General features: G+C 35.1%; 1 protein-coding gene across 4 annotated transcripts in view; it reads left to right on the forward strand.

Moving 5' to 3' along the window:
• The window catches only part of LOC144978082 (sperm-specific sodium:proton exchanger-like), a 64,808-nt gene that overhangs the window by 42,465 nt on the left and 9,843 nt on the right, over positions 1-12,500 (forward strand). For all 4 annotated transcript variants that reach the window (XM_078923633.1, XM_078923636.1, XM_078923632.1 and 1 more), the window contains 3 exons: positions 2,063-2,161; positions 11,225-11,327; positions 11,848-11,996. In XM_078923633.1, the coding sequence (XP_078779759.1) occupies positions 2,063-2,161; positions 11,225-11,327; positions 11,848-11,996 (351 nt within the window). The remainder of the gene's footprint in view (positions 1-2,062; positions 2,162-11,224; positions 11,328-11,847; positions 11,997-12,500) is intronic.

The raw sequence follows: 12,500 nt of genomic DNA on the forward strand, positions 1-12,500 counted from the left end.
TGTTGTTTGGTGTAATGATGATGGTTTTGTTTCTATTTGTAATAGTGAAGTAAAACCTACACACACAATATATTGCTTTATATGTTCTTTAGGGGTGTGTTAGATTGTTTAATCCACTTATCTCCATATCTTTTAAATACAATACAAAATACAAATGAAGAGAACATACCTTATGTCCAGCCCATTACATTTATGACCATTAAAAACGTAGTTAAAATGTGTTGAATCAGAAAATGAATGTTTTACTGTGTGTAAAAATATTAAGACTGGACAAAGCATTAATTAGTTTTGGAACCAACATCTGATTTGAAAGATTTGAATTTTTTATTGTCCGCACAACAACAAAAATATTTTAAAATAGTAGGGATTTTAAATTGCTTATAAAACCTATCAGAATAATCACAATAAAACGAAAAAAGAACCAACATAACAAGTGAAAGTAATACTGTCTGTTCCGTAAGTTAATATTATTGTAATGTAAGTGGTCATCTAGATATGGTGTTGTATTACATCACGAAAATGCAATAGTTTGCGTCTTAACCCTCAAAATGGGGAATCCCCGTCCAGGTAGCCAATTTTACAGCATGCAGCTGCTGTTGTCAATCACTTGCTGGGTTCCAGCAGTATAACTAAGTGATCCGATTTTATGAAGAAATAAACAGCAGTGCCATTTAATGCTATAGAAATTGAGATAAACTCCATGGTGCCTCCATGGGTCTTTAAGTCTCTCAAGGACTTCCGTCAACGCTTGCACGAGTCGTAACTCCTTGGTTTGTTTTCCTCTTTTTTGCATATAAAAAAAAATATAATAAAATTCCCTTTATTCATCCCATAGGGGAAATTTGTCCTCAGGGTTTCTTCCAAAGGAAGACTGGAATAATCCAGGTATCAGTCGCAGTGCAGCGCAGCAAATCGAGCTAGGGCAAGGTGACTTGCTCAAGGCCACACAGCGCAGCGGCACGTGATCGAACTCTGTACCTTTTGGGTACGAAGCAAAGACCGTACCACTGAGCTACGCTGCCCCCTTAAAAGCTTCCATTGAAAATTGAGCCTCATAAATATACTAGATGTATAGAAGTTTTTGAAATGAACATTTAGAAAAAAAAATACTGTGCACCTATGAAGTGTAATACTGCATAGAAACACTATAATAGATTTAGTTTGTTCACTTCCATTTTGTTACTTGCACTTTGTTACTTGCACTTTGTTACTTGATGATTAAAGAACCTGATCTCGTCTCTACAATCAGCCTTGTCTAATCCTGTTATATCATCTATATATTCTATCATCTAACTACAACCTATATTTCACAAATATTCAATATTATGACTCATGTTGTTCTCAATGAATTTTGCACGTCTCCCTCTTGACTAAGTTTTGCCTAAAACTAGAGATAACTCAATGAGCCAATAAGATGGGGAGAAAGATAAAGGGAGTGAATGTGACTCATATATAAGGGAACAACACAAAACAAATGACATTTCGGCCTTTGGCCCTTTTCAAGTAAATATGAATGATATATATATATATATATATATATATATATATATATATATATATATATATATATATATATATTAGATTATCGTGTTTACTTGAAAAAGGCCAAAGGTCGAAACGTCATTTGTTTTGTGTTGTTCCCTTATATATGAGTCACATTTACTCCCTTTATCTTTCTCTCCATAAGTTTTGCCTGCATTCATGGGTGCAAGAGTGGCCTGCCGGCAGATTGTATTACCGAAAAAAACGTCGCCGGCTTTTTGCGATTTGGATTTGATTGATTTTTTTTTTTTTGTGGCAAGAAACTTAACAAATTACTCCATTACAACCTTTGGATTAAACATACAACAATTGTGGACTACTATTATGAAGACTAGATGCTGAGAACAAGACTTCAAATGACGAGGTGAAGTCCGTGAATATATTCAGGCTTTTTCAGATTATATGTCTGGTCATAAGTAGACTTGCAGGCTTATTGAGGTCCAGTTGCTTGCACCCATACCTGCATTGTCTGTGTATTTTTGTTGTTGTTGTTGTTTTATTTCATTTCCATTTATTCCAGTTACTGAACATATTTATTGGGTACCAGCTGACCAACAAGAGACTCGGTCTATTGCGTACGTTCTATAACATTGCCTGGGCCTATATCAATGCTGTTGAGGTTGGTAAATATTTGTGGTGAATCATCTCAAAATGGTGTTTGTTATCTTGGGGTGAATTGGACTTGGACTGTTGAAATTTGAATTAAACAAAAAAAAAAACGTGATCAAAGCGCTTTACAAGAGGTCCCTGACCAACAGCAACACTTAACATGTAGGACGAGACGCGATGCCTGTTATGTGATATTACAATTTTTTTTTCATGCAGAGACAACACTGTTAACGGCCAGGTATTCATTTTACACCTGAGTATGGTGAGAGAATGTGAGTAAAGAGCTTTTTCCAAGGACTCACTATGCTGTGTCCCTATGTGGTCTCTTGGTATAACACTCGCTTTCGGATCTGAAGGTCCAGGGTTTGAGACCTGTTCTGAGATCTTCACTCACAGTCTATCACCGTACTCAGTAAAAAGGAACAACACAAAACAAACGACGTTTCAGCCTTTGGTCTTTTTCCAGTAAACATGAAATATATATATATATATATATATATATATATTAGATTGTCATATATTTGTTTTTGTTTTTAAGGGTTTTACGGCGCTTGCAAAACATTAAGGTCATATCAGCGCCAGTAAAAAGGAAGAAAATGGGATAGTAAAAAGTTCTAGAATTACAATTAAAGCACAAAAGAAAAGGTGAGACAAAGGGGAACTGGTTCAAATAGGAAACAGATGTAGATTCCAAGAGCACATCGTCAAAGTAGATTGTCATAATAGTTGAAACATTATAGACAAAAATGTGTGTATATGTGTTTGTCACAGTAAAGGTTGTTCACAATTATCTTATTAAATTTTATTTTATTAAGAACTGAATTCATCTCACTCCAGTTATATTTCGGTAGGCTTAGATAAACTTTACCTTCTAATATTAGATCGTCTTTCCTTTTATAGCCTTCCCTCGAATTAATTTCTAATTAGTGAATACTTTTCGTTCTACATTCTGTCACGTAGCCATTTATTATAAAAGCTGATAGGTCTAATATTCTACACTCACTTTCTCTCCACAATCTATGCCGGACGGCCAGTCGCTCTATTCCTATATATATACTGGAAGATTTTTATCTTTTGGGACTTTGTAGATATTATATCTACACCATTAAGACGCCGGAGCTTTTAACTTTGATTGTATAATCTTCAAGGATCAAACCCGAGCCCGCTGTCAAAGGACTACACAATAACCTCTTACCAATTGCCTGGAAGTGGAATTTTACAAGTCCGATCCTGTTATCAGAGGAATAGATCATCCAAGCCCATCAACTGCCTGGAAACGTAAACTTACGAACCTGACATATTATCATAAGTTACGTAAAATATTCATATCTCTATTTGTAACTGCCACGATCACTGTTTATCTCTTTTAATTAAATTTCATCATTATTTTTATTTCATTGTAAACAAATCGTTAATTGTTTTTCATTTATAGTAACTAGTAAATTCTGGGGCCTCATTCTACATATATCTATTTCATCTAACTTTAAAGTTTAAATTGTAAAACTCTTAATTGCCCCACTTGATCATATTTTAATTGAACTCCCTATTTACAGGATTAATTTTTTTTTTCTTTTTCATTTCTTCATTTAAATGGAATAGCAATTTATCCATTCATTCTTTCATTCAAATTGAATAGCATTTTATTGATTCATTCCTTCATTCATTTATTCATTTATAAATTATTCATTCATTCATTGTTCATTCATTTATTTATTCATTCATTCATTCATCCATTCATTCGTTTATTCACTCATTTATCCAATCATTCATACACTCATTTATCCAATCATTCATACATTTATTCCTCCCTTCATTCTTTCATTCATACATTATCCATTCATTCATTCATCTATTCACTCAGTTTTTCATTCATTCATTCATTCCTTGTCCACTTTGTTATTATATCACTCATTTCATTTTGTTGTTTGCCTCATTCATGAATTGTTTTCAATATGTTTACATTCCATAACGATTCATTCACCTATCATCCAATCACTCAGTGTTGTGAACACATTTTGTAACTATTGTAAATCTTACGATATTTTATTGTTTTGTATTTCAGACATCACTGTTAAACACTCTTCAATGCCTAATTACAATTGTTGAACAACCATTGAACAAGAGAGAGGTCCCAGCCACGAACTGAGTTGGTAAATATATCCTTCATTATTCTCTTTTACATGAGTTGGGCATCACATAGTAACTATAGACATCGTGATTTGTTTTGCATAGTGATTTGTTTTAAATGCATTTTTGGCATATTACTGTTACCGAAAACCACTTATATATTATGTTCTGAAAAGTGAGTCTTTAAAAACTAAATAATAATAAAAGGAGTCTACTAGCCGTCGTATTATATTTAGTGATAGATAACTTGGGATTATTTTGGCATCCTATTATTGTTATCACACTCTAGTATATTAGCGTCATTGCGAATAATTGTACACAAACTAACGACGAGTCACACACATTGGTGATACATTTTTCGTAGTAACATAGTTTAGAGTACACGCGATTGACACATTGTAATTGACTCAAGTCATAATAACTCCGCATTGTATTGACACATTGCTTTATAAGATATAACGATAAAAGGCATCAAATTCAACATACATAATAAGTTGAAATAAGAGAGAGAGATTTCTAAAAATAGAACAGTTCATTCCAGTAAGTGTAAATAAATAAAACAGTCAGTAACAGTATCCTGTCAATATAATATATATAAAACATCGTAACTAATTTATTGCAAAAATGGAAGCATATAAAAGATACTTAAGTCTCGCAAAGGACTTAGAAATACCCCAGGAAAGAATATTTTCATGGTGCGAAGAGAAAATAAAAGAAGAAAAAGAAGAAAGAATTCGTAGAGAAGAAAATGAAGAAAGAATTCGTAGAGAAGAAAAAGAACACGAAGAAAGAATTCGTAGAGAAGAAAAAGAACACGAAGAAAGAATACGTAGAGAAGAACGAGAAGAAAGAGTCCAAGAAAGGGAACTAAAAAGACAAATAGCTTTAGCAGAAGAAGAACCAAAAGGACCCAAATGATGCTGGAAATTGAAAAAACAAAAACCGGTCATGAAAGAAAACATAATAATAGTGATGAATTTTTCGTGAAACTTCCACGCATGCCAACATACGATGAACGCTCAGACTGTCTAGAATCCTTCTTACACCGATTCGAAGTTCAGGCTAAAGGTTATCGTTGGCCAGAAAGCAAATGGGCCACAGCCTTGATTAACTGCTTATCTGGAGAACCGCTAAAAGTTTTCTATACCTTAACAACTGAAGATGCAGATGACTATGGTAAAATTAAAGACGCTCTACTAAAAAGATTTAGATTAACGGAAGATGGTTACCAGGAAAGGTTTCACACTGCAAAACCGGAAAGTGGAGAAGACTTTAATACATTCGTGAACCGAATTACTCAATTTCTAAATCGGTGGCTTGAGTTGGCAAACGTAAAACAAGACGACTTTGCAGGCCTTTACTATCTCACGCTGAAGAATCGAATCTATCAAGCTTGCAACCCAGATTTAGTCGCATTCTTTAAAGAGAGAAAGCCAGAAAACTTGGACAAATTAAAAATCTACGCAGAAAACTTTAACAGCGCACATCCATTGACACCCCTTAGCAGAACATTGAAGGAACCATACTACGCTGCCGCTGCTCAGAGTCCATGTACACCTAAAGTTCAATACTCAAATAGAACGAGCCGATCAATCACTCGGAACACGCAAGTGAAACAAGATGATCATAGTAACAAACCATGGAACAAACAGTTCAATAGAGACCATAGCCGACCCTATCAAAACAAAACAAGAAATAGCACTGACAATAATACTGAGTATAAGAAAACCAACAAACCTATAATTAAATGTCAATATTGTGGAATGAAAGGCCACACAGCAGACAAATGTTACAAATCGTGGGATATCCAAAAGAAACTGCAAATGCATCACTCCAAACAAGTGTAAACAATCAGACACGAGTAATGTCAGGAGAAAATATAAATGTGTATTGCGTGAAAGGTATGTCACTTTTAACACAAACTCACAAGTCAGGATCACTATTTTTTTGAGAAGGCAAAGCTAATGGAACTGATTGCAAAATATTGAGAGACACAGGATGCAGTACAGTAGGAATAAAAGCATCTTTGATCAATGACGAAGACAAAACTGGAAAAACGGTACAATGCATCACATTCAGTGGCACAGTCGAAACCTTTGAAACAGCTAATGTGTACATAGAAACCCCATACTATACAGGAATAGTGGAATGCTGTATACTTCCCAACCCCGTCGCTGATGTTATTGTTGGCAATATAAAAGGTCTTAAAGACAACCCAACAGATGTAAAAGAATGGTCATTAACCCAAGAAACAGCTTGTCTAGCAGAAACAAGAAAGATGACTAAGACAACAGAGAAGCCAATGACTATTTCTCTTGAACCACAACAATTTGACAGGAACACGTTCATTGAAGAACAGAAAAAGGACCCGACTTTAACTTCATATTTCAATATCGCAAACAAAGGGACGAAATCAAAAGTTGAATACATCATTGAAAAAGATATTCTGTTCAGGTTACATAGGAAAAGAAACAAAATAGCTAAACAACTGGTCACGCCGAGTATTTACAGAAACAAAATCCTTGGAATAGCGCACGATTCAATAACTTCTGGACATCTTGGGAGCTCTTCCACATTGAAGAGAATATCCGAGAATTTCACATGGCCTGGAATTACTAAAGACGTCCGAGAATATGTGAAATCGTGTGACACATGCCAAAGAAGAGTCGCAAAAGGCAGAATACCGAGATTGCCATTAGAGACAACCCCAGTTATTGAAAAAGTTTTTCAAAAAGTTGCAATTGACATTATAGGCCCTTTAACAAAATCAGATAGAAACCATACACACATACTAACACTAGTCGATTACGCAACCAGGTGGCCAGAAGCGATAGCATTGAAATCAACTACATCGGATCACATAGCTGAAGCATTGATGACAATTTTTACTAGAATAGGCATACCAAATGAGATACTGTCGGACAATGGACCCCAATTTACATCACATATGATGCATGAAACCATGAAACTCATGGGAATCCAACACTCATTCACAACTCCCTACCACCCCCAAGCAAATGGTCTTTGTGAAAGATTTAATGGCACTCTAAAGAATATGTTAAGAAAAGTGTCAGCAGAAAAACCAGATGATTGGGACAGATACTTACCAGCAATCCTATTTGCATATAGAGAAATACCCCAAGAATCTACAGGCTACTCCCCATTTGAGTTGATGTATGGACGATCACCTCGCGGCCCGATCAATATAGTAGCCGACATTTGTAAAGGGAATGAGGAGGACAATAACGAAATTATGTTTGCTTACGAATATGTAAGAAACCTGAAAGACAGAATAGAGGATACATGTAAGCTAGCACAGGAATCCGTCACTAAAAAAGCAGAGAAATACAAGGAATACTCCGATCGAAAAAGCAAGTCAAGAAAATTTGATATTGGTGACAAAGTACTAATACTCTTACCCGATGACTCGAGTAAACTTTTAGCTACATGGAAAGGACCATTCAAGGTATTAGCAGTACGATCTGGTGTTAATTACGAGATTCAAATTAACAACACAACAAAGACATTCCATGCAAACATGCTAAAAAAATATTTCGATAGAGACAGATTATCACAACCAATATTTAACCATGTTGAAGCTGCAAATGTAGGATTAATCATCGAAACTCACAGCGATGATGTCGAACTACAACACACCCCACAACACGGTAACTCTAAAAATAGTACAATTAATGACGTCACAATCAATCCTCAACTAAACGAATGTCAGAAACGAGAAATCAGGTCATTATTAGAAAAGTACCAGTCAGTCTTTACAGACGCACCCGGACATACAACATTAGTGGAACACGACATAAAGTTAACCACATCTACCCCTATCAACGTGAAAAACTATCCTATTCCATTTCACGCACGAGAACAAGTTGAAAAGGAAGTTAAGGATATGCTAGATACAGGAATAGTTAGATATTCTTCAAGCCCATACTCATCACCAATAGTAGTAGTGAAAAAGAAAGACGGATCGATAAGGCTATGTATCGACTTTCGCAAATTAAATGAAGCAACAGTGTTTGATGCAGAACCAATACCAAATCAAGAGAATTTATTTGCTGCCTTATCTCAAGCAAAATACATGACAAAATGTGATCTTTCTAGAGGTTACTGGCAGATTCCACTGAAAGAATCATGTAAGAAATACACAGCATTTCAATCACTATTAGGATTGTTAGAATTTAACTATATGCCATTTGGATTATCGACAGCCGCATCGACATTCCAAAGAATGATGCGTATGTTATTAAAAGACATCCCGTCTACACTCTCATACTTCGACGACGCATGTATTTTCTCAAACTCATGGACTGATCACATGACAACCTTAGAATTAGTGCTTGAAGCATTAAAACGTAATTCTTTAAAAACAAAACTGTCAAAAACAAGCATTGCATTTTACAAAATTGATTTTCTCGGTCATACCGTTGGTCATGGGACACAGACACCCGAGACAGAAAAACAAACAAAAATCGCACAATTGCAACCACCTAAGACAAAAAAAGAAGTACGCAAAGTACTTGGGCTCCTAAATTTTTACAGGAAATACATTTACAACTTCGCGCACATCGCGACACCGCTAACAAATCTGACAAAGAATGGGTCACCGAACAAAATTGTTTGGACAGAAGTGTGTCAGAATAGCTTTAACCAATTAAAGGCATTACTCTGTTCAGAACCAATTCTTAAATTACCCGACATATCAAAAGAATTTGTTGTAAGAACTGACGCGTCTGATAAGGGCATCGCAGGTGTACTATTACAGGAACATGAGGGAACTCTAATGCCTTGCTTATATGCAAGCAGAAAATTATTGGACAGAGAATCACGATACTCTGTAATAGAGCGTGAAGGACTGGCCATCGTCTTTGCTTTAAAGACATTCAGCAGATATCTACTGCTAAAAGAGTTTGTGGTCGAAACGGACCATAAACCACTCACGTACATAAGAAATAACAAAATGAATAATAGTAGAGTACTAAGGTGGAGTCTATTTTTGCAAAATTACACTTTCAGTATCTCTCACATACCAGGCTGTGAAAATATTCACGCCGACCTACTTTCTCGATTAGTGTAAACACGTGAGAAGGGTATAACTTAACCTCCCATGCATACTGTTAGTTACATCGCAAACTATGCCAAATCAGAACGCACAAATTCGATAATTTTATTTGTAAACATGATGACCCAACTTAATGTAACATTGAGTATTGTTTGGATATATATACCATACCCATTCATGATTTGGGAAATCTTCTCTTTATCTATTATTGTTATGAATTTTCACTCATTTATGATTAATAATTGAAATGTCAATATTCCATTTACATTTTCATTCATTTCATTCAGTAAATTACCTTCATATCATCGACTTAAATCATGCTTCATTGCCATCACTATTGTTTATCACAATGATTTGTAATCACATTGCCATCATGTTGTTCATCACAATGATTTGTAATCACAATCTTTCATTGTTATTGTCACCCATTCCTATACCTACGTTAATATAAACATTTCCATGTCTAGTTAATAAATAATTTAATTGTAGCACAAATCATAACAATGGATTAATGCTAGAGTATCATGATAGTAAATTTACTTCCGTTTGTAAAATCTATCTTTCCCATAATGGTTAAAGAGTATATTTTAAACGTGGGTGGGGGGTGTCACAGTAAAGGTTGTTCACAATTATCTTATTAAATTTTATTTTATTAAGAACTGAATTCATCTCACTCCAGTTATATTTCGGTAGGCTTAGATAAACTTTACCTTCTAATATTAGATCGTCTTTCCTTTTATAGCCTTCCCTCGAATTAATTTCTAATTAGTGAATACTTTTCGTTCTACATTCTGTCACGTAGCCATTTATTATAAAAGCTGATAGGTCTAATATTCTACACTCACTTTCTCTCCACAATCTATGCCGGACGGCCAGTCGCTCTATTCCTATATATATACTGGAAGATTTTTATCTTTTGGGACTTTGTAGATATTATATCTACACCATTAAGACGCCGGAGCTTTTAACTTTGATTGTATAATCTTCAAGGATCAAACCCGAGCCCGCTGTCAAAGGACTACACAATAACCTCTTACCAATTGCCTGGAAGTGGAATTTTACGAGTCCGATCCTGTTATCAGAGGAATAGATCATCCAAGCCCATCAACTGCCTGGAAACGTAAACTTACGAACCTGACATATTATCATAAGTTACGTAAAATATTCATATCTCTATTTGTAACTGCCACGATCACTGTTTATCTCTTTTAATTAAATTTCATCATTATTTTTATTTCATTGTAAACAAATCGTTAATTGTTTTTCATTTATAGTAACTAGTAAATTCTGGGGCCTCATTCTACATATATCTTTATGCATAGTCGAGTAGCTCTTTACTCACTTGAGACCATGACAGTGTTTGTGCGTTGCTCCAGTTTTTAGCCATTAACTTCTTTGTCTCTGTCGGAAAAACAATTGTAAAGTTCTTGAGCATGTTGAGTGGATATTGTGATATATAGATAAATACTCAAGTTTTAAATGTTGCTGTTGTTTGGGACCCATCATAGAGTGCTTTGAATTGGGAATGAGATTAACGGAAGAGTAGCATCGCTTGATTGGACATCACCTTACAGAGAGAATGTCAAAATGGTTTTGCACATACGTTTCTCTCGTCCTCGCTTTCGGTGAAGTGTCTCATGCCGCACAACCAACATGACGTTCTCTCTCTAATAACTTTTCCGCTCATGACTTCCAATCAAGGGACGCTACTCTTTCGCTAATCTCATTCCCTATACATTCAGTGGATATTACGTTAATAAAAACCTATGATTTTTATTCGATTTGATCTTTGATTTAAAAAATTTTTATTTAAAACTTTGACCTTAATTTCCAAAGCATTCAAATTCCCCTCCCCCCTTATCTCAATCACAGAAAGTGGAATTAAAACTGGCCCACGTGATTGACTTTGACGAGATTCGAGCCAACATTATCACCCATGCTCTGGATTCTAAGATGGATCTCACTAGGGAATTAGGTAATTTTTTTTGCAAGTAAATCTGATTAGAAAACTTAAGTAATTTGCTAAATTCAGACTAAATTTAGTGTATGGAAATAGATGGAAAATAGTCCAATTCAGACATGGGCTATTGTTGAGTGAGTTCTTTCCACTGATGACGGTCTGCTGCGATGGATCTCACGTGTTCTAAATCCTTTTCTCATCTCAGTTCTTGTGTGTCATCTAGGCATTTGAGGTCTTTATTTATTGTAGTGTATATATATATACGCTTGTTGTGGGTCTGCCTTTGTGTTCGTTATGTCCGCTTGGTGTAAAGAATAACGCCATTGCCTTATATTATCTGAAATATTTCTGTCTCTCCTTAAGATATGTCCAAATAGTCTCCATCTTGTTTCCAAAATTTGAATCAAGAGCAGTGTCTCTTCGCATTTTATATACTGCGATTTGTTACTTATTTTGGTTGGGAAGTGGATATTTATGTAGAATTCTCCTGTGCTGTTTATATGTGTGAGATAACTGCGTTGTATTTGTCATTTAGGTCTTGTCCAAGGTTTCTACCCTCGGATTGCCATTGAATCCAAAACTTCCCACTCCATACGGATTGTCCTCAATGCAATGAGAGATTCGGTCTATGACATGAAAGATGAAGGAAGGATTGATGAAGTACAGACCTCCATATTTATCAAGGTACTTGTTGTCATATAGAAAAGTAGAAAACGGTAGGGCTGCCTGAAGCTGGTGATCGTAAAATACTAACGAAAGAGTGAAAATGGAGAGGCTTCGTATGGGAATAAAACAGACAATGGACGTTTCGAGTACAAACCTTTCGTCAGCACAACAATACACAAATTAATGTGGAAAACAAATAAAATATAATGCATATATAATAATAATGCATAATAATGTTTTTTTTCCTCTGGATACGCTTTTATGCTCGTTGGAGAAATATTTCATAAAGGCATCTGCCATTGTTCCAATAGTTTAGAGCCAGTTACTAAGTTACCATGCGTCATTACGGGGGAAGTGACGTTACGACTGTTGAAGCGTATTGACAGTCTATAAGAAGCTCTCAATTGTTGATTTAATTGATTCCAATAGGGAGATTTAACCTCAACAATAAAGAGATCTTTCTTTTTTTATTTGTAAAGTACAAAGATAATGTAAATAAACATATTATCCTCACACACACAC

This window comes from Berghia stephanieae, chromosome 8 (assembly GCF_034508935.2).
Source record: "Berghia stephanieae isolate SIO BIC M18660-M18661 chromosome 8, UCSD_Bste_1.3, whole genome shotgun sequence".
In the NCBI taxonomy this organism is placed as follows: Eukaryota; Metazoa; Mollusca; class Gastropoda; order Nudibranchia; family Aeolidiidae; genus Berghia; species Berghia stephanieae.